The sequence below is a fragment of the Trifolium pratense genome, linkage group LG3 (genome assembly GCF_020283565.1).
Source record: "Trifolium pratense cultivar HEN17-A07 linkage group LG3, ARS_RC_1.1, whole genome shotgun sequence".
NCBI classification, from domain to species: domain Eukaryota; kingdom Viridiplantae; phylum Streptophyta; class Magnoliopsida; order Fabales; family Fabaceae; genus Trifolium; species Trifolium pratense.
The window spans coordinates 21,051,960-21,076,688 of record NC_060061.1 but is presented as its reverse complement, the minus strand read 5'-3'; the positions used below and the strand labels follow the sequence as shown (position 1 = coordinate 21,076,688).

General features: G+C 31.5%; 2 protein-coding genes across 2 annotated transcripts; both read left to right on the top strand.

Moving 5' to 3' along the window:
- The first annotated feature begins 14,237 nt into the window (after nucleotides 1-14,237).
- On the top strand, nucleotides 14,238-14,615 carry LOC123914749. Its single transcript, XM_045965923.1, has one exon. It carries the CDS (start codon nucleotides 14,238-14,240, stop codon nucleotides 14,613-14,615), a length of 378 nt encoding a protein of 125 aa, XP_045821879.1.
- Nucleotides 14,616-22,397: 7,782 nt separating this feature from the next.
- On the top strand, nucleotides 22,398-24,235 carry LOC123918850 (allene oxide synthase 1, chloroplastic-like). The gene has a single exon (XM_045971010.1). It carries the CDS (start codon nucleotides 22,454-22,456, stop codon nucleotides 23,894-23,896), a length of 1,443 nt encoding a protein of 480 aa, XP_045826966.1. The 5' UTR covers nucleotides 22,398-22,453; the 3' UTR covers nucleotides 23,897-24,235.
- The last annotated feature ends 494 nt before the right edge of the window (nucleotides 24,236-24,729 follow it).

Below are 24,729 nucleotides of genomic sequence, written 5' to 3'. Positions count from 1 at the left end.
AGTCTAAGTAAATTTATTTTAGAAGGTTTGAATTGATTAAGAATAATTCTTAATCATATTTTACTTAGCTTTTAACTAAGATTTGAATTTTCCTTAAAAAAAAAAAAACTAAGATTTAAATTACCAAGATTTAAATTGTTAGTGAAAATTGAAAGGTTAACAAAAAAAAATTAAACATAAATTTTAACTAAAATTAAGTTCAAAACAAGTTTTTTTTTTTTTTTTGTGTTAAGGCTGATTAACATTAACCATTTAAGTGTAATTACTTGATTAAGACAAATTTAATTCTAATACAAAAGTTAAAGGTCATACTAACATATGCTTTAAAAGTATTTGTTAAAAAAAAATTAAAATTAAAATTAGATTTTGATTTTGATTTTTTATTTTGGTACAATTGGTTTTTAAAATTTTAACATATTAAATATATCTATTCCAAAATTAGTGCAAAATTATTATAATTAATTGGATCATACTAACTAGTCTATTTGGGGTATTAGTTAAAAAAAATAAAAATGATAAATTTTTGCATTTAAAATATTATTTTTTACATTTTAAATAAATTAACTATATAAATTTTAAGATGATTATATTATTTTTTTTATTTTTTTTTTGTCCGTTAGTTTAATAGTTAGAAAATTACACTCTTAAAGTGCATAAATAAGATGATCGGGGTTCGAATCCCGACCCCTACATATATATTGTAATGTCATATCAATTGAGTTAAGTTCACTAGTACTCGAGACACTAGATAACAGTTTTTAAATTAATTTTTTTTTGGTATATTTTTTTAAATTAATTTTATAAACTTAAATTAATAACTTATGTCGGCCTCAAAAAGCATATGATTATTGTTTTGTTTTGCTCGAATCCATTATTGAGTATGACCACGTGGAGGTTCATGGATTGGCCAACAGGTATCCTCCATGTGCTGGCGTGTGAGCTTATGTCGGCTGGTTCAACTTGGAAGACACGTAGGAGTAAAAAAATAATCTTATTTGTCCACATATTTGTGTAGATTTATGGGATATTTTTATTTTTTATTTTTAACAACAAAGAGAAATTTTTCTATAAAATGGGCAAATATCCTCTCCTTTTCTTATTTATTTTAAAAGGTGAAACTGCAAAATATTATTAAATTATGAGTCATGCTAAATAGTGTCTTCAAGGTATTTATATTAAACATATTAAAATAAAATTGAAGATAAAATTAATACTCATCCGATCATTTCTATAGGAATACTTTGAAAAAATCACACAAACCAAATAAGCATATTTAACATAGTTATTTTCATTAATACTCTTGTAAATTTAAATCTATTCCATGTATACCCTTATTTAATTACGTTTTATTCAACTAATTTACTTTTTTTTTTTTTGAAAACTTGGTATATGGCTTAGGACCGACTAATCCAAGAGGATCAATCCTACCGCCCACTTGCGGGAGTCCCATTTAAAGCCAGTGTTTTTTTGCTCTGTATGGACTTAGCCCACCGAAATTGGCACTAGTGGGAATCGAACCTGAGACCTTGAGAGGAGCATACTTCAAGGGTTCAAACCAATACCACTCGACCAACCCCAAGTGGGTTCTAACTTACTTATTTTTAAATTATCTTTCATAGTAAATAAGGCATAATTGAAAGAGAAATGATATTTGTACAACAATTTTTGAACAACATTTGACAACTTTTTCTCTCATGCTCACGTTACATTCTTATTCTCTCTCTTCTTTTCTCTCTCTCTCTCTCTCTCTCTCTCTATATATATATATATATATATATTGTTATTTTTCAATAAGAATAAGTGAAAAGAAAGTTATCCCAAAAGTTGTTCCAAAATTGTTGTTCAAATAACACATCTCTAAGTGAAATTAAACATTTAAAACATTTGAAAATTGGTCAAAATTTCTTATAAAAAAAATTAATTTTTTTCCACAAAGTGTTCTTATAAAATAGATCGGAGGAAGTACTAGATAGAATTAAGACTTTGGAAGAATGAACTTAAATTTTTTATTTTTTTTTTAGAATTACGAATTCATTCCTAGAAGAAGCAGATAGCTTATGGTCATTATTAGATAAGGCTCAAAAGAGATTTTTGTACTAAAAAATTGTTTTTTTTTTTTACGGCTTGTAATAAAAAATTGTTAGCATGCTACTTGTTGTATTAGTTTATTTTTTATTTACAACACCTTTAACACTTTTAATCTTTAGTTTAACTAGTTCAATCAATTGAGCTATTTATCTCACTTTAAAACATAAAGAAAATAATCTTATTGATTAAAACTTTTCGGTTAATGCAACAATTATTGAACCTAATGATGATGAACATATTTCGTGGTGAATTTTACTTTTTTGTCTCTAAAATAAATAATCTTCATTGTACTAGTATCCGGACCCGTGCCAAGCACGGGTAAAAAATATATTTATAAAAGAGTTAAAAGAAAATTTTCATCTCTATAAATATTTTAAATTTTATTTTTAGTCTCTGTATTCTTTTTAGCATATTTTAGTCCTTTAAATATTTTTTGTCATAATATTTGATTCTTGCTTTTAAGTCAACTCATATGCACTTTTTATATTCATGAAAGAGTTTTTGTATTCATGTTTATGTTTATATTGTTATAAGAATCTCTCTTGTCGAAATTTTGAATTTTTTTCACAGTCATATTTATTAAAGGGGTTTTCTAACTTAGACCCTAGTTAGGTCTAAGTTAGCAAGGTGCACCTTTTCAATTGAACCAAAATACCCATTCTTTTTAATTAATTAACCAAAATACCCATTAGTAGACGCAGATCCAGTGTCGCGCGCGTACCGAAGGACCATGGTTACAGACCGTTGATTTCCATCAGACAGCCAAGATCTGATCTCATCAAGACTGTCTGATCAATCAGACAGCCCAGATCATCCTGATCCATCAGATTCCAGCGCCTGCGCCACACTGGATTACAACCTGGAGAGAGAAAAATTTGCTTTTTAAAAGTAGGACACGTGTCACACAATGGTTGGCTGTGCGTGATTTTTGTTTATTTAATACTTTGAACTCAATTATTTCGTTGTAAATTAATTTTTTATTTTTTTATTTTTATACCAAAATTCATAATTTTTTTTTGTCTACAAATAGAGACTTGGTTCGTTTGATTTGGACACCGAAAAAAAAACACAATTTTTCACTACCTTAATCTCATTTTTTGTCTACTAAATACGTTACTTGTGTGTTGTAATTTAACACGCACCACTCAACCAACTCACTGAAACCATTATACCAGGAAAATAGTAGATAATATTCTGGAACTTTTGGTATATTTTATGAAATTTTTGGAGACCTGAAACTATTTTTAGTTAATTAAATGAGATAAAACGGTAATTAAAAACTAATGTTTACTTCTGAAACCATTTTACTGGTAGAATGGTTGCACAGTTATATTCTGAAACCATTTTACTGGTAGAATGGTTTCAATGAGTAATTTATTAATTGTGTTTGCTTCTGAAACCATTTATCTGGTACAATGGTTTCAGAGAGTTGTAATCTGAAACCATTTTGCTGGTAGAATGGTTTCAGTAAGTTGATTATTAGTTATTTGCTTCTGAAACCATTTAGCTTGTAGAATGGTTGCACATAGTTGTATTCTGAAACCATTTTACTGGTAGAATGGTTTCAGTGAGTAATTTATTAATTGTGTTTGCTTCTGAAACCATTTATCTGGTACAATGGTTTCAGAGAGTTGTAATCTGAAACCATTTTGCTGGTAGAATGGTTTCAGTGAGTTGATGTAAGGTAGTGAAAAATGAGATTAAGGTAGTGAAAAATTGGGTTTTTTTTTCTGTGTCCAAATCAAACGAACCAAGTCTCTATTTGTAGAGAAAAAAAAATTATGAATTTTGGTATAAAAAAAATAAATAAAAAATTAATTTACAACGAAATAATTGAGTTCAAAATATTAAATGGAAAAAAATCACGCCCAGCCAATCAGACAGCGACACGTGTCCTGCTTTTAAAAAGTAGATTCTTCTCTCTCCAGGGTGTAATCCAGTGTGGTGCACGCACTGGAATCTGATGGATTCGGATGATCTGGGCTGTCTGATTGATCAGACAGTCTTGATGAGATCAGATCTTGGCTGTCTGATGGAAATCAACAGCCTGTAACCATGGTACTGCGGTACGCGCGCGACACTGGATCCGCGTCCATTGATGGTAATTTGGTTAATTAATTAAAAAGAATGGGTATTTTGGTCCAACTGAAAAGGTGCACCTTGCTAACTTAGACCCAACTGGGTCTAAGTTAGCAGCCCCCTTTATTAAATATATAGAAATCTATCTTGCAAAATTTTAATTGTTTTTAACATGGGATGAGTTAAATATCAATTTTTAAGTTTGTGACGCTTAATTCGTCAAAAAAAAAAAAAAATTGGCATTTAAAAATCCATCTTTTGTTAAAAAAAATTATCGAAATTATCATATTGAAGTTTAGACTTTTTAACAAAAGATGAGTTGACTTAAAAGCAGAGACTAAAAGTCGTTACAAAAAATAAGACAGATGAACTGACTTAAAAGCAAAGACTAAAAGTTATTACGAAAAATATTTGAGAACCAAAATTTGTTAAAAAAAAATTATAAAGAGTAAAAATGAAATTTGAGATATTTATAAAAATAATTTTTTTTTTAACTCTTTATAAAATTTGCAATTTTTTAATATAAATTATAAAAGATGTCTTTATAGTCGTAAAAAGTCAATAATTAAAAATTGTAGATAAATAGTGGAATTATCATGAACCTTTAAAGTCAAATTTTCATGTTTTTATTTATGACCACTAAGTAAATTTTCATAAACGATCATTTTAACGTTCGTCAAGTGGAATCATTTTGTCCACATAAGGTGGAGGATATGAGAATTTCAAGTTTAACACATGCTAGAGTTATTCGCATCATGCGGCAAAGAAGCGAGAACTTAAAAACTTAATTAGTTAAGTCTAAAATTAATACTTTACCTTTTGTCAAAAAAAATATATAATCAATTTTTGGCTATATTGCACTTTTGACCCCCCTAAGTTTTGGAAAGTTGCAATTTTGGCCCTCTATGTTTTAAAATAGCACTTTTGGCCCCCTATGTTTACCCCATTTTGCAAAAGGTCAATTTTGATCAAGTCAATGCTGATGTGGTAAGTCACTTAAGTGACTCAGCTGCCACATCAACTTTTTTTGTCACTTATAATTTATTTTTTTAAAAAAAAAAAGAAAGCAAAGGAACTATAGTATAGTAGAACGACTGTAAAAACTGTGCACATAAACTTGATCTTTTAAGACCTGTGACATTGAAAATGGTCCTTCGCTATTAAACAAAATCATTTTGATGTCACTGTAAATTTTGAAGTAAAAAAAGAAGAAGGTTGAAGCTGTAAATTTTTGCAATTAAATAGAAGTTAATCAGAGACTTTGCTCAGAATTTCTTAGGGTGTGTGTGGTTGTGATAAGAAAATGAGAAGAGAAAAATAGGTGAGAGAGAGTGTGAGAAGAGAGAAATAAATGAGAAATATAGTAGATTTGATGTGTTGATTGGTTTAACAGAAAAAAGAAAAGAAATAGAATAGAGAGATGTGGATGGAAATGGGTAGGGTATGGATAGGGTACCATAGTACCCATCCCCATACCCGCGGATTGAAAAAATACCCGTACTCATCCCCATACCAGTGTGGGTAACAACTTTTGCCCTCGTCCCCATACCCTATTGGAACCTAGGTACTCATATCCGTACCTGTTACCCGCATTTTTACTAAAAGTAAATTGATCAATTATAAAATATCATATAATTTTAATAGAATTAAAAAAATTTCAAAGATTTTAATATTGACTAATGAAAATTATAAACAAAATTATTACTAACCTTATGTTAAAGTTCATATTTTATGTTAAATATTCACATTATTTTTATATTGTTATAAATAAACATTTTTATTAATACTGACTAATGAAAATTATAAACAAAATTATTACTAACTTTATGTTAAAGTTCATATTTATGTTAAATATTCACATTATTTTTATAATATGTTATAAATAAACATTTTTATTAAAAATATGTTATAGTTTAGTAAAGTTGTATTGTTTTAAATTGATTTACATATATTATAATATAATAATATAAATAAAATAAATAAATATATATTATGCGGGTATGGGGCGGGGTGAGTACTAAGGTACACGTACCCGCACCCATACCCGTTCATTTTTGCGGGTAATTACCCATACCCGTGCCCGTACCCAAAATGCGGGTTTTTACCCAACCCGTTGTGGGTAGTTTTTGCGGGTACTCTCTGGGTATGGGTCAAATTGTCATCCCTAGAGAGATAAGTGTGTTTATTTTTTGAAAAGACCAAAATATCCTTGCATTTTAATTGAGTTTATGTGTAATGCAGGATTTAGATTGCTGTAAATGAAGTTAAACTCTTCTTTGTAAAAATGTCACGGTATAAGCAATGGAATGGCATTATAAATAATATCACGGGTAAAAATGCATTTGTAAATTAGATGGAAGGGCATTATCCCGAAATGTCACGAGTAAAAATGCGTTTGTAAATTTATTGACTTGTAAATAATATATTTTATTTTAAGCTGAAAAATTAAAATTTTAATTGTTAATAGAAGATAATTGATGACAACTACATGAATATTTACAATCTTATATAATTTAATAATAAAAATACCACTTTGTGATAAAAACTAACTGTAAAATTTATGTATAATGTCATAGTTTTTTTTAAGAAATATTCCTATAGTTCGTTTTTTTTATATCAAATTTAAATGGTATCATACTTATTGTTTATATTATTCTCCACTAAAAGAATTATAAAGTTGATGGAAAATAATTTCTCTATGGAATATATGGAAGAGGCTTTAAGGTTTCGTAAAAAGACTTTGAGGTAGATATGAATTACGGGAAAACAATGTTTGTGGATAGAAATATAGACTACAATATAGGTTCTCGTTGAAATTAAAAAAAAGTAGTCTCCCTATTGATATATAACTAAAAATATAGATTCCGTAAAAATTATAAAATAAATAGGTCTTTATATTAATATATGCATATAAATACATGTTCTCGTAGAAATTACAATAAAAAAATATGCCCCTATTGATGTATGTTATAATTTTTTTATGCTTGTCCAACTCAAATTAGGGTTATATTTCACTTTGATTTCTTGGGAAACACTACCCCTCAATTGATTTCTATGTAATTGTTTTTCTTTTGGGCTTTTAGGCCTCCTTAATATCTTTTAAAAAATTGTCATCGTATTAATATGAATAAAAATATAGATTTCATAAAAATTACAAAAAAAAAATATGGGTCTTCATATTAATATATATATATATATATATATATATATATATATATATATATATATATAAGTTCTCGTAGAAATTACAAAAAAAATAGTCCTTCATATTAATATGAGTAGAAATGCAAACTATAATATATATTACAAAAATATAATAGATCCCGTAATAATGTATGAATCTATAGATTTCTTTTACTGTCATAATTAATGCATATTAATTTATTTTGTTTGGTTAGAATGCATATTTTTGTAGACTTGTTATTTTCTTTTGTTAAAAAACTATACTATGAGATTTTCTTTATGTGCCCAATTTTGTGTTAGTGTAAGATTAATACGCTAGCTATATATTATTTCTATATTTGACTTGAGCAATTGAGTGACAATGAAACCTTTTTTTTTTATCGAAAGTGGCAGTGAAACTTCTAAATAATATTACACGTACAAAACAAAAATTTGCACACATAAACTTTAATTTTCTCTGTTTAATTACCTTTTTTCCGTTTTTTCTTCATGTTTTCCTTATATAAACTTTTTTTATTTTTTTTGGACACATAAACACTTCTTTCTTCATGTTTCCCTTATATAAACTTTTTGGACAAAATATCCAAATTTCCATGTTACAACTATAAGATCAACCAAAAGAGACAAACAAACAAAACTAATTAAATGATAAGTCAAATTTCAATCGACTCTATAACATATTCATTTGAACAATAAAAATTGTATTTCGGGTAAATATTTGAAAACTCTAATTAATTCAAATTTAATTACAATAAAAACAATAGTTTATGAATTTTGAAACTGCCAATATAATATTGTAAGTACCAAAGATAAACCTTGAATCATCTGCAAAAAAGAAAAAAGTTGGATCAAATAAATCACATTGAAGTTTTGAAAGAAATTAACAATAAAGAGTAACTAACCAAATAGAAAAGAATAAAGGAGTCTGAAAAATTATAACGCCCTTTCTCCTCTTTGGTGGTATTCTCTAAATAAATAAAAAATAATACGGAAAATAATCCTAACCTAATAAAAAATACATCAATTTTCTGCTCAATTGCAATCATCTTGGTCTTAATTGAGTTCTTTCACATTCTTTCTACATATTTGCAAATGAAATATAACTGATGATTAAATCCAATATAAAACATCATATTGACAAAATCATAATAAAAATAAAAAAATCGGGAGTAAATACTGATAAAAAAATATACATCATATATTTGCAAGAAAAATAAGATATGAGAATAAAAAATAAAAAAATAAGAACAGAAAGACATCAAATAATCACATTAATTATTTTCCCTGATTTATGGATGAAATAACTTAAAATTAAAAGTGTAAATAAATACTAACAAATAAATCTGTACAATAGTAGTCATTTTCTAAATTTGTAATTTTGAATTATAAACAAAATCGTATAAAGCTTCTCAATTTTTAAAAATAAATTAAAAGAGGATATCACACTTTTTTTTTAATAAACATGTTTACACTCTTTTTTTTTTATCCTATTACAATTGCAATGACTAATAATAATTCTTATTTTAAATTGTTTTAATAGTAAGAATAATTCTTATTTTATTGGTTATGTATATTCATAATTCATTAATTCCTAAGTCCTTAATGGCATATATTTCTCATATGTACAACTTATTTTTTATGTCATCCTTTAATTATATAAAATTAAAATAAAAGTATTAATTGAACAGTTTATGTGATTTTTTTTTTCCGCATAAAATTGTGGAATTTCTTATTGCTATTGCTATATTTAGACAACTTTTTTCTTGTTATAAAAAGATTCAAATAAATTTTTAAGTCATTTTATTATTTGTATTTATATCAGTTTAATGTTATAGAAAAACTTTTCCTTATTAAAAACACGCTATTGGTCTAACAAATGGAATGACTTTTATTTCATTAAATCAATAAATTATGATGCGTTTTAAAAAAAAAAAGGCAAGAATCATGAATGTAATTAATGTGATAATTGGGATTATCATATTTACATATGGTGTGTGGTCAACAATTTTATTAATTTGGTTTAATGAAATAAAATACGCAAATGGAATGGACCGGACAATTGGTTGCTCAAAAAAATATACAAATGGGCTGGATTGGACAATTTTTTCTACATGTACCATTTTCGTTTTTTATCATCACTTTGGACAGATTGTTTTTTTGTCATTAATTTTAATAACCACATTAAATTTCAAATGCATGAAGAATGAAAATGAATGAGAAGATGAGAGAGAAAGACAAATAAATCTGGTTTTATCATATTTATAGATTTGATAGATTTCATTGAAGGCAAAATCAAAGGAGATGTGTTGGTTGTTGTAATCAGGCCATATGATATATGAGAGAAAAAATGAAATCGATTTATATATGATTGCTTATAGAGAATTATATAAATTAGGAATTACTTAAAGTTTCTACATTTTTTTTTACTTAAGGTTTAATAATAAAAGAATAATAATTTATAATTGTCATGTGTCTTGTGTACACTTTCATGATACACTTTATTCATGTTTAAACTTTGATTAAATATGTATATATATGTAGATTGAACCAAATGAATAAAGAATGAGAGATGAAAAAATACGTATAAAAAGAATTAAAAAAATAGAGAGTTCCAAATTTTTATTTTATAACAATAGAGAGGTTCAGTAAACATGTAAGATAAATATAATATTTCATCTTCTCAACAACAGAGAGGTCCATTAATATATATGTCTACTACATGTAATTATTTCATCTTCTTAACATGTAAGATATAGATGTCTATTGTAAAAAAAAAAAAAAAAAAAAAAAACATAGATGTCTAGAAATACCAATATAAAATAAAAACCACAGATCTTGACCAAACAAATAAATAAAAACCACAGATCAATCACATATATAGATGGTATAACATTCTTATCTTTTTACTGGATCATGAATCTGTAATAAACAATGAAAACAATTATAATCAAAATTAGAAACCATGTATTAAGGTTATACACGTTGCAAACACTCAAATCAGGGTATTCAATTATGATAGAAATGTATAAAAAATTAGACCAAAAAAATTTCATACAAATAAGTCACACAAAAGAGGTGAAGAGAAAAAGAGAATACCTATGATTGTTGTAGCCGGAAAAAAAAAAAAAGGTTAAACAAAAGTATAAGAAGATTAAAATTGATGTGAGGAAAATTTGATGAGAAGGTGAATAAAAAAAAATAAAGACAAAAAAAGAGTGATATTATTATACCTGAAATACCTATCACATAAATAAAATGGTGATATCTACATATTGTTGGTAAATATAAATCAATATCATATAAACAATTGCACAAAATAATAGTACCTCAATAATATGAATGTTGCATATATTTTGTTCCATGAATCTCAACTTTATCTCCACAAATCAATCTCCATGGAAAATTAGGAATCCCTGGAAATCAAAACATGTATATTTACATCAAATTAGCAATAAGAACCATAACACAAAATTCTACCAATGCAAAACCACATAAAAAAAGTATATTGTATAAATTAAAAGTAAAAATATTAAAAAACATATACATAAAAATCAACAAAAACACAACGTATGATAATAAATTAGTTCAAACATCTCATCCATCATCATGTATGGTTTTCATTCACAAATAATATAAGAATTTTTCTTCTATTGCCAAGAAAAACGTATTTTTACCATAATTAGAAATAAATGTATTACCGAAATTATATCACATTTATTGCTCCGTGAAAATTAAGGAAATATTTTTTAAATTCAAAATGTGAGAAAATGGGCATTAAAACTCATAATTGTATATCAACATTAAATGTGAGGAATGAGGTTGAATGAGGAGAGGAGAGAGAAAGAGAAATATGTCTGGCTTTTTACATATTATAGATAAGATTAAAATAAATCATACTTATTTTTAGAAATAAAGTGGGTTCCAACTCATATTCAACATTCTACTTGAGAAAGGCTCGAGAAAAATTTAAAAGATCAAAAAGAGAAGTTTCTTTCTCAAGCCAGCCATAGTATTCTTGTTAAAGTCGTGGTTTAGACCATTCATTCATAGCTCACAAGCTCTTTTATATATTATTCAATAATATCAATGAAATATTAATTTTGTTTTTTCTCTTTTATAAATAATATTTTATTATTCTATTATTTTTAAGTTTTGTAATTTCTCTTTCTTCTTTTTTTATAAGCAAAAGAGAAATATATTAAATAAAAATAAAAAGATACAGAGATTGGAAGACATTAAACCTGACCCGGTTACAATCTAATACATCGTGATCAAACAAAAAAACCAGATCGAAACGACTCTAATAAATCAAAATAATACAAACACTCATCAAGAGCGCAAGCTGCGCAACCCAACAAACCCGTGTACGGGTGCAAAACCAAGTTACAAAAAAGATGAAGAGTGCGAGCACCACCAAGATAAAAAACGGGTTTAAAATTTAGTGAATGGATCAACCGCCAACACGGAACCTGATCCACGTACCAATAACCCCCTGAACAAGCAACATGCATAAAAGCCCTTTCGAGCAAAACAATCCGAGAACAGTCAGAGGGACATAGACGGATAAGTAGCCGGTACCATAGTAGAGGCAATCCTGACGTCTTGAGTCCTGCAGATCTCAACAGACCTGAAACATCAGAGAATCAAATAGGGCAAGAACACCAACACAACCAGTTTCACAATAACGACGCGATTGAACCCATATCGTAGGATGAGTCCAACACATAGTAACACAACCCTTTTGGGTTAAAAGGAGTAGACCCTTACGGGTTAACAAAACACTACAATACCACCCAATCTCTAATCCAGAAACACAAACAAAGTTAACAGAACAACACAAATACAGAATAAAACGAAAACAAACATTACCAACCACGAACAACACGAGCACACACAAACTAGACGAACACACCGGCGACGAACAAACGAGCCGAGGGAACCGACGGCGAGAGTAAGCGCAAATCAAACAAGACTGTAGATTGGGGAAAACGATTCCAACAAACCAAAACTGGACAGAGCTTCGAGAACCGACAACCACCAGAACCCACCAGAAACACATGACCCGTCGCCGGCGGCCACCACGTAACAACGCAGAATAGAAAAGAAAAACAGTACCTCGCCGAAAAGAGGGAAACACCGGTCTGAACAACGGTGGTGCGGAGTGGAGAACTCATCGCACCACCACAACCATGTCTACATCTTGAAAATGAGCTTCGGATTGAACAGGGGAAGAAAGTTGGGCGACAGATCTGAGTTTCTTTTAGAGAGAAATGAAAGCGTATGTTTTTTTAGAGAGAGAGGATGAAATTTCTCTTTCTTATATCATTGATGAAATAATTTTATAAGGTAACTATAACTCTCTATCCTTGAAGAAACTTTTGCTCTCTATTTGTTAAGCATTTTCACATTTTGTAATCTTTAGTTAGTTACTTTCCCACCAAGTAACTATGCCTAAATTTGTTAATTCTACATTTTACTCAATATTCATGCTCTCTCTGAAAAGGTATAAGGTTCGTCTTGTTGTTAAATGCTACAATCAAATAGAGAGGCCTTGATTATTTCGATACGTTTTTATATGTAGCTAAACTTACCACTGTAAAAATTTTATTAGCTCTAACATATACAAAGAATTGACATCTTCATCAACTTAATGTCAATAACGTTTTTTGCACGTTGGTTTGAAAGAATATGCTTACATGTCCACTCCATAAGGTGCGAGTGTAAAGCCAAACCAAGTGTGTAAAGAGCTTATATGGGCTCAACAAACTATTTCATCGTTAAATTTCTATTGTTCCTTGAAGAAATGAATAAGTGTGTAACTTATTTATTTTTCTATGCAAACCTTTATTTACTTTTGTTGTTCGTGATATTTTAGAGGATCAAATTGAATGCACTATGTGGAATCTAACCCATGACCACATGTTGAAAATTGCTTTTTTTCCCCATTGTTTCCTCCAAGGCCCCCCAAAGTGACCATTTTGACCCTATAAATGCGTTTGGACTCTAGAATCCGAAATTTGTTTGTTATGGTCCATACAATCCGAAATCAGTTTAAACAAGCAATTGACTAGTTATGCCTGCCTTGTACGTGATGTTTTGCCCAGGAAAACCTGGGTTTGGACTGTACAATCCGAACGTCCTTATTTTTAACGGTTTTGGAGTATGGAAGCCGAAACTTGTTTGATATGGACCATACAATCCGAAACCAGTTTAAACAAGCCATTGGCTGGCTATGCCTGACTTGTACATCGTTGATGATTTGCCCAGGAAAACTTGATTTTGGACTGTACAATCCGAAATGCTTTGATTTTTAAAATTTTGCATCATTTCGGATTCTACCAACCGGAAACGCTCATATTCGGTGTGTAGGATCCGAATAGAGTCTATATAGCCTATATTTCAGAAGTTGCACTTTCATAACCACTTGGACACTCAATTGGGAGCTTTGGAGCTAGGGCGATTTTTTTGGCGTATCAGAGACTTGAAAGCAACGTTTATTCACTCAAAGAGGGGCGCAATACTCAATCAAAGTCATACAAGAGGTAATAAGCACTTTAAACTGTTAATTTTTTCAATTTTCATGGTTTTATGATCGCAGTCGCGTTTGGCTCATACAATCCGAACCCATTTCGGATCCCACATGCCAAACTGGACAGCTTTTTAAAATTTTGAAATTTATTGTGATAGGTAGGGTTTGTGATGGCCGAACCTCCGTTTGAAATGAAACCAAACATCGATGAACCCGACATTGCACAACCTAATGTAGTTGAACCCGCAAATATTTTGGTTAACACTGCCAATTATTTTTCTAAGTGTGAAAAGTATAAGGTCCAAGATGAGATGATCGAATGGTGCAAAAAAGAGGCTATAAAAGCTGGATTTATACTATGGTGATTGTGAAATCAGATATGGGGCATATCCTTGCAACGGCCTACAACTGCGTTGTAGTTTTATTAACTAAACACAAGATTGGTTATTGTGAAACCTATTTTCCACTGCGCGGTCGTCCACCGTTGGATCCATTTGCACGCATTATGTGTGTTGGTATGGTTCCAAACCATTTTGTGTATGTTAAATTGAAGGTTGGGTGTCCACTGCCTCAAACTTGTAAGGAATGGAAAAATCATAGGGCGCAAGAGGCTGAGACTTGGGAGGATACATTTATGGATCGGATGGTTGAATTTGACGAACTCATGAAGAATGAAAAAGGTGACATGAAGATGGAAACAAATGAAGATGATCCTGTAGTTGTGAGAGACAAATGAAGATGGAGCCAAATGAAGACGAACTCATTTTGCTTGAATTGTTTTTAAGTTTGAAGTTGTAATTTACGTTTTAGAGTTTGAAGTTGTGATTTATTTGATTATGTTTGAAGTTATCGTATGTAATGACAATGGTTATTTTTAACTTTTAATTTAGTGCAAAAGAGCAAATTCCGAACATGCATAATGTTGGCCTGCAAAACTGTAAAAAAATTTCTGTAGAAAACTTGATTTTGGACTGTACACTCCAAACCTGTAATTTTAGTGACCATTTCGGTTCGCAGGATCCAAACCTGTGATTTTCATGACCATTTCGGTTCATAGGATCCAAACCTGTGATTTTCGTGACCATTTCGGTTCGCAGAATCCGAACATAATTGGTTTTGGATTGTAGACTCCAAACCAACGTATAAGCACAATTTTCGCCCCCCCCCCCCCCCCCCAAAAAAAAAAAAAACGTGTTCCCATCTATAATTGGCTTGTTTCGGATCCCACGAACCACACATAATATATTTCGGATCCTAGGATCCATAGCTTCCTAAACCCCCCCAAATTCAAGGTTATTTTGGGATTTTTGGGGGGTTTAAGAGGAACATGGGGGGCGAAAAAAGCAATTTTCCCACATGTTTAAAGAGCACAAAACCCTTTACCATTTGAACTAATTTATTGTTGGTTTTTGTTACATTCTATTTCTTAAATTCCTTAATTCGTCGCGGTTCTCGCATAAGGTTAGACAAAATTCAAGAGCGCAAACTTCATCTCCTTCCTATTTCAAATTATGAGTTTTACAAAGGCTCTCTGTACATTGAACCCCTCTCAAATTTGTTTCCAGATTTGGAATGTTTGATATACATTCAATTTATGGGGGTGTTAAAAGTAATTAGTTTGTGACTCTCTTGTATTTTTATAGTCTATCTCGGTACGTCTTGTGCTGGGGAGGCTGTTTGTGTTAATATATATATATATATATCATTTTAGCTTCTTCAAAAAAAAAAAAGTAATTAGTTTGTTAGAATGTTTATTTTGTTTTATTCGGGTCCTCTTTTTGTATTTTTTTTATTTGTGTGATCATGCTTATGAGTAGTCCATGATATTTAGAGTTCTTTTTTTCGCTAACCCTGAGTTTCTCATGCCCCCCTATGTTTGCAATTTTATCTCTCATAGGTTAAGTAATAAATGTATCAAATTACAAAAAAAAAAAAAAAAAAGAGGGGGAAAAAGTGTTTGCTACCTATTTGCATTTTAAGTAGCGAACCTGTCGGCAGTCAAAAAATGGACATGTTGCAGTCAAAACTAGAGGCTACAAAGCGGACAAGCCCGCTCCATTTAGGCTCGCCCCACCTTAAGCCCACCTAAAAATGGGACGAGACGAGGTGGGCCAACTTAGGTGGCCAAGTCTAAAATCACACCCCCGCTTGTTTATTGGCGGACAAGCGAGTTGGCGGCCATTTGTTTTTATTTTAACACCTGTGTTATTACAAAAAAAAATGCTGATGTTATTTTTTAAAAAAATTGGAAACAAACAAATTTAGGAGAATAACTAGCTTATGAGAAATATCAAACACCAACACACCATCAATTTTTTTTTGGTATAAGGAGGGAAAGAAAATGGAAAACAAAGAACAAACAAATTATCTAGAAAATAAAGTCCCACTAGCATCAGCTAGCAGGAGGAGACTCATTCCATTAGGTGAAATAGCTATAGGAGAATAAACTTCAGGGTTTTGTGCTCCAAGTTTGGCTAAATAGTCCACACAGGTGTTGCCCTTTCGAAGGGTGTGAACAACTTAAACCCTCTAGTCCTAGGGGTGGCAAAGTGGGCAAGCCCGCCCCGTTTAGGCTTGGTCCGCTTAAGTCTGTCTAAAAGCGGTACGAGCCGAGCCAACTTAGGTGGCCGAGTCTAAAATCACAGCCCGCCCAGTTTAATGGCGGACAATCGAGTTGACGGGCCGGCCCGTCAAACAAAAAGTTTTTTTTGTTTTTTATTTTATTTTTTATTTTGACACTTGTGTTGTTACGAAAAACATGTATGTAGCTTATGAGACAAAATCATCAAGGAAGTATGCCATAAGTCCTTTGATTATATCTACCTTCCCTGATTCAGAGGGGATCACTCTAAACATGTATGTAGTCACTCTAATTATCAAGAAAATATTTGACTATGTATTTAAGGTAATGAACTGGGAAAAAATGTAAATCACGTCATATAAAAAGTAAGTTACACTAGAAATCCAGTGAAGAAGAAGAACGAGTATGAAGACTGAAAAGACAAAAAGAAGCAAGAACGACAATAAAAGAGTAAAGTGGCAACAAGTAATCCAAAATTTGGCACCGATTGTATGAATGAATAGAAGAAAAAAACTAAATTTATTTTAAATAAGTCTTGTATTTTATTGGGTTGGATCATCTTATACTATTCATTATTAAAAAAAAATAGATTTTATATTTTTATGTAACTCGCGGGCCGCTCCGCCCCGATTTTTCAGCGAGTTCGGCGGGACGGAACAACTAAAGGGGTCGAGCTCAAAACTTAGGCTCAGTCTGCCAAAAATGGTGGGATAAACGGGACGGCTCGGCGGGTTGGACCCGTTTTGCCACCCATATCTAGTCCTTAGCAAGGAGATCCTTGATATTATAAATAATAGCTGCATAGTGGTGCTAATCATTAGCAGGATCTGCTAACAACTTGATAACGATCTTAGAATCAGAATAGCACCAAAGCTCTTTGATGTCGAACTCCCAAGCCAAAGCTAAACCGTGATAAACTGTCAATAATTCCGCGTGAAGGATATTCGAGAATCCTATATATTACTCGCAAAACCTGTAAGAATTAACAATTAGAGATCGATATATTATATGAAAATAGAACATACTTACTTGATAATCAACGATTGTGTTTACCGAAGAGCCAATATCGAAACCAACGATATATTAGACAAGGTCTTCCTTTGCCTGACCACTTGCTCCAGTCTTTGAGGTCTTTGGTGGGTAAAACCACAAATGAGCGTACTGTGTTTTTATATGTGACGATAAAGGGGACTTAGCCAATCTTATATATAACCCTTGAGTTGAGCCTACACTTTATTCTACACAAATCAGAATTAGTGTTCAAAGCCCATTATTACTGATCACAATTATCGGGCCTAAGCATCATCAAATGGATCACAACAACATCAACCCATTTTTATTAAAACCAAAACCCACAATTGATTGCAGCCCACAAAATATTCTAACAAAACCTTGTACCCACGCACCATCCGAGTTCCGAATCAAGCCTCCGAAACCGAAAACTCCAAGATTACCGATACTACTTCCATCAACGTTCACGATCATGCTTGTACCCCTTGAGCACTCCAACGAACCATTCAAGTGTCGAGACTCACATTAAGATTGAAAAAACACATTTTAAGAAGATGTATATAATTGTCACACCATCAAATCTAACAATGTAGTTAACAAATTTTACATAAAAACAAATTAATCAATATAAAAAAATCTAAAATAAATAGAAAAAAAATCCTAAATTTACTTAAATAAGTGTTGTTTATTGGATTGGGCCACCTCATTTTATTAAGACTTTTGTTTGACACACTGGAAAAAATAATAAAAGAAAAATATATTTTATTTAACTCGCGGGTCGGCCCGCCCCACACAACTTTTAAGTGAGTTCAACCGGTCGGACTGTTTTACCACCCCTAGTCAAAACTGTGTTGTCACATGACCAATTTTGATTTGCCATGTCTTTGCCAATTTTGTGTAAACAAAAATTCACTCACATTCTCTCATACTTATAATCATTACATTTTTTTCCTGTGTATAGTCCGTCGTCGGTTAGTCTTATTGTTCCTAATGTTGTACTTTAGTAACCATGGTTGGAACAATATTGTAATCGATGAGAGACTTTTGTGGCCAAATTGGAAACGATATGACTAACCGAAACGGGTGCCACTCAAATGGGGCTTTCCCATTCATATCGGATTGGATGGTGGAGCAGTTAATTAAGTGGACTGTTGTAGGACCGAAATAAGATTAGTCAGCTAATAAAGTCGCTCAATCATAATCTTGCAAGAGCATCTATATTCAATTCTACCTTAGTACTTTTTATACTCCACCGTACTCCATCCGCGATAATTTATAAGCAAATTTTACCTTTTTAGGTTCATTGCATAGTCCAGATACATTAATTATATATAATGAACTTAAAAGGATGAAATTTGTTTATAAAATGTCATCGTGGAAGTATTTACTAGTGATTTCATTGATGAAATGATTTTTTTTTATAAGCATTGATGAAATGAATTGATTTGGCTTTAATTTTTTTTTTATTTTAAAATGTATCTGCACCTAGCGGGTACTCACGGGTACGGGTTATCCCGTTCACCTCGGTGATCCAACTCAATCCAACCCATATTATATTTTTCCTGAACTCATTCAAGTGCGAGATCAATTTGTACCAACCTGTTTAAATTCGAGGTGATTTAGTTCGAATAACGGATTTATGATTCTAAACCCATAACTCGTGAACACATAACATATTTATCATTTATGATTCACAAATGGTATGGTTTTCCTTTTTTTTTTGTTTGGAAAAGTCTATGGTGCAGTCCTTATTTAGACTGTTTTGGTGCAGTCTTAATCTGGCCAATGAGCATGCAGTGTTGACTCACTTTGAATTATATGGTACAAACTACTTCTATGGTACTTACCATGTATTTTTATATCTATTAATATTTCAACTAAGTCCCTATCATATTAAAAGTTACAAAATTACCCCAATATTTAAATTGTTTTTAATTTTAATTGTGATTGTAAATCAATTAAAACAAAATTACAACTAAAATTGAAACAAAAAACAACAAGTCACAAAATCACTAAAATTGAAACTTCTTTGCTCATCACATGCGTTCATCAAAATCACTAAAATTAAAGCTTACATGTGTGTACTGGGCAATGGACCAGGGTGTGATTTGTTAAGGCCCAATACGAAAAAGCCCAATCAATTATAATCCATAAGGTTCACACAAATATCTTCTTCCCCCTGATTCCTATCATGATTATCACACGTGAAAAATCACCACCACCTCCATGATCCACCATGGCTTGGAGAAGAAGGAAAAGAAGCTTGGAGAAGAAGGAAAAGAAACCGCCCACTACCCATGAATTCCTCTACAAGCAAGGCGGTTACCTGAGAAGCAAGAGGTGAAGGTTTTGCCTATAAATAGGGTCTTCTTCAAGAGAACAAGAGAGGACAATTTTTCAATTTTAGACTAATCAATGAATTTTTTCTGTGATCATATATTCATACTTGTATTCATCTTCATTACCAAATAAAATAAACCCCTTTGTTCTTTACCGGAACCATGTGTACATCACACCAGAAGCTCTGCATACCTCAAAGTCACTAAAATTGAAACAAACAGCAAAGTCACAAAATCAAAACTTTTGTTCATACAACCAAGGAGATGGTTGTGATTAATTACAAATAATCCCTATGTTAAAATTCTTATACTCCTCCTTAAACATGACTGCATCTGCCACCACGTATAATCAATTTTGAAAATAACCTAAACCTAGATTGATAGATAATAAAATCAAAGAATTTTGAAAAAAATCTCTTGTGTGTATCATTTATTCAATTGTAGAGTTATTATTTATCAAAAAAAATCTTTGATTTACCCATGAAAGACATAAAAAAAAAAAAAAATCAGAAAGGACATTTTTACACAGATCAAAATTCTTTGATTTTATTTGATGGTTATTTTTCCCAATTTAATACCCATAGGATTGTAGCAGCTTTTGAAAAAGAAAGGTATATTAAGCATAATCGTATTATCTTAATTAAATCCTATATTTGCCAATTCTTTGATATTGAAAGCATACACAAGTTGTTTGTTTGTAGAACAAGAAGATGGAGACGAAGAAAAGGTGAAATTTGGGATTTAGGTACCGTTTCGCCTAGTTTTTTTTTTTTTTTTTTTTGAGCTTATGCAAACAGCTTATGCAATATAAATTAGGTTTTATGTTATTTTATAAGTTCATACTAGTCAAAATTGTATTTTTATAAGCTATTTTATCATAAACAACCTTGAGCTGTTTGCATAAGCTCAAAAGAAGAGGAAAAAAGAAGAGGAAAAAAAGCTAGGCCAAACAGTACCTTAGAGTTTCTAATTTCATTTTTAATTTGGTCAAATAAAAAACATTTTAAATTATATTATCTGATTTGTTTTAAATTGAAATAAAATTTATTTTTTGTTTGCAAATTGTAAATAAATATTTACTTGATGGGAGACTAATATGTAATAAATAAAAGTTTGTTAAAAAAAAAGAATCACCATAGACTTACACCAATGTGGGAATTAAATTGAATTCTATTGGTAAAAAAAAAAAAAAAAAGACTGCACCAAAACAGTCCAAAAATAGACTGCACCATAGAATCTCTTTTTTTTTTTGTACAAAATTGTATGTTTTTTTTTTGTTGAAAAAAAAAAACCATACCATTTCTTGTAGTCTACATTACCATATTCAATATCTTTAATAATGGATCTTGATTGTCTGCTGTAATTACAGTACACAGTTTTATGCAGTTTCAAATCATAGTCATTAATCAGAAATTGGACGGTTTAAATTGATGCAATTATAAAATTATTATAAATTATCTAAGCTATATGTTTTTAGATCAGACGGTCCTAATCTAAACCTGCGTCAAAACGTTGTTTTTTTTCTTTTACATCATTAAATAATCCTAACAAGATTTTTGCGTTGTGGTTGTCAACATTTTGTCATCACATGAGGACTTGACTTTCCAACAGTCCTTTTGGGCCAAGCTCCCAATTAGGCAATTATACCCCCTCTCCTTCCGTACTTCAATAATAATCTCTACTTACCTCTCATCAACGCTGTGACTGTGACTCTGGTTGATTTCATTCACACCTCAATAGTTAACTCTCAACCATAACATCTGTGGCGTTGATCAAACATTTACTATGGTGCATGTCTCGTACTTATCCTCTCTATTAAACGTATCACTGTATATCAGGCCGGTTTCACATTGTAAGTCTACTAGGTAGTATTAATCACACCGCGTGACCACTGCACGGTTAGAAACTATTACAAGTAAAGTTGTCAAAATCGAATTTTTATCTTGACTCATTTTACTTAAGTAAAATTGAAATTTAAAATGAAAACGTAAAATTATCGACGTATAAATCGTCACTTTAAATAAGGTTGTTAAAATAATGGTAGTATTAATGATCACCGCGTGACCACCGTACACTATTTAAATAAGGTTGTTAAAATCGAGTTTTTATTTTTATTCGTTTTTATTTAGATAAAATTGAAATGTAAAATCAAAACAAATGTAAAATTATTGACATATATATCGTCACTTTAAATAAAAAACAATGTTATCACGTTTGCCATCAGATTGAGTTGGTCCGGACAAAAAATTATAAATAAGAGATAATTATAACTTACAAACCAGTTTTATATGAATGAGTTTGACCAATTCCCAATTGTAAGAAATATTAATAAGAGCTTCGGTAGGTTCATAAAATTTTTAAAATTGAAAACCAAAAATCGAACCAAACTAAGTTGTTTTTCTTCCGTTCAATTTTTAATTCGAGCCAAACTTAATGAGTTAATTTTTAGTTTGATTTGGTTTAATTTGTCAGGTTAATTGGTTTTTTCTGCACTAATCATACCCTTAAACACATTACCATCCATCATGCATGGATCCCGCCACTGATTAGTATATATATGTTCTCTCTGCATGCCTAAGCCACACTCCAACAAGCAAGTTCTTTCATCTTTTCACTAAACACAGAACACTCCAAACAACAACAATGGCATCATCATCATATGAACCTGCTTCCTCCACCAACCTCCCTCTAAAACCAATACCAGGAAGCTACGGCCTCCCAATCATCGGAGTCCTACACGACAGACAAGACTATTTCTACAACCAAGGCCGCGACAAATACTTCGCAACCAGAATCGAAAAATACAACTCAACCGTCCTAAGACTCAACATGCCACCTGGTGGCTTCATTGCACCAGACCCAAAAGTCATCGCTCTCCTCGACGGTGTCTCCTTCCCCATCCTCTTCGACAATGCCAAAGTCGAAAAAAGGGACGTTTTCGAAGGCACTTACATGCCTTCTACCGAATTTTTCGGCGGTTACCGCCCCTGCGCTTTTCAAGACACAACTGAACCTTCCCACAACCTTCTCAAACGCTTCATCTTCTACATCTTATCCTCCAAACACACCAACTCTCTCCCTCTCTTTAGCTCCAACCTCTCCAAACACTTCATCGATCTCGATAAACAACTAGCTGAAAATCATAAAGCAAATTTCAACTGCTCCATCGATGCCTTTTCCTTCAACTTCTTCTTCAAACTCATCACAGACAAATCCCCAACCGAAACCAAAATCGGTAACTGTGGACCCATCCTTTGTCAAACATGGCTTGCAGCTCAGCTTGCACCGTTAGGCACTGCCGGTCTTCCCAAAATGTTCAACTGCCTTGAAGATATTCTTCTCAGAACCGTTCCGGTCCCGGCATGTGCAGTGAAATCATGTTACAACAAACTCTACGAAGGTTTAATGGAAGCAGGAACAACTGTGTTAGATGAAGCTGAAAGGATGGGTATAACTAGAGAAGAAGCTTGTCATAATCTTGCTTTTGTTTTAGGGTTCAATGCTTTTGGTGGTTTATCGAACCAGTTTCCGATTCTGATTAAATGGGTCGGGTTAGGTGGACCGGGTTTACATAAAAAACTCGCCGGTGAAATCAGGGCTGTTGTTAAGAAAAAAGGCGGCGTTACTTTTGCCGCGTTGGATGAGATGACTTTGACTAAATCAGCGGTGTACGAAGTTTTGAGAATTGAACCAACTGTACCATATCAATACGCTAGAGCGAGGGAGGATCTGGTGGTGTCGAGTCATGATGCGTCTTTTAAGATTAACAAAGGTGAGATGATATTTGGATATCAACCGTTCGCTACTAAAGATCCAAAGATTTTTGAAAATCCCGAGGAGTTTGTTGCGGAGAGGTTTATTGGTGATGGAGAGAAGTTATTGAAACACGTGTTATGGTCCAATGGACGTGAGACCGATAATGCTACACCAAATAATAAAATATGTCCGGCTAAGAATTTGGTGGTTCTCTGGTGTAGGTTGTATTTGGTGGAATTCTTCTTGCGTTATGATACCTTTACCTTTGATTTTAAGCCGTTTGGTGTGAGTCACAGGATTACTATCAAGTCGCTTACTAAGTCCAAATAGAGGGAAGGTGTGACGCCTCCCCTTCTCGAATTTTCTTACTATAAAATAAATCGTCAAATAAAATTTTGGTCCTTATTTTATTTTTGTTATAAATTTTTTTAGCGTATTTTGGTTTCTCAAATATTTTCAGTTTCTATTTTCAAGAGAGTCTATGTAAGTTTTACCTAAAAAGGGGTTGATATCCGATTGTATAGTGGCTTGCTACACAAGTCATCTAGTTTTGTATTTACTAGTTAGTTAATTGTGTTACAGAAGTCTGTTAGTCTTTGTGTTTGTATTCTAGCCTATATAAGGCATCAATTGAGTAATGAAAAGCTAAGGGGTACTTTTGCCTAACAATTCGATCACTATTCACTCGGTTAAGATCTATTTCTTTGTCAAATAATTGCATTTTTTTGGGTACAAATTGCAGTTTAATTTTACAAAGATTGTTACGCGCACACTCATTTTTTTCTTGCATTCATGACGGTTCAAGCAATTTTATGCAACCTTTCGAGTCTTAGATTTGATGAATACTATGATCACTGAATTATGCCGATGGAAAATTTGTTGAGATCCAAAGAATATAATATTGGAATCTCAGAGAATATTGTTGTCATGTCCTATTTATATATAATTATCCTATGATTCTAACTCAATAAAAAGTGGTTAGTCATTCGTTAAAAAGTAGTAAATTTATCAATGTGACGTGGTGCTCCTTGAGGGTGAGGCGATGACAATCGCATTTTATTTCTTTCTTGTTTTTAGGTTCTGTTTTTAAATGCATTTCTGATCCTTAATTTTTAATGGGGCACAACTGACTTCGACTTTTTTACCAAAAGGGTGTATTTTTT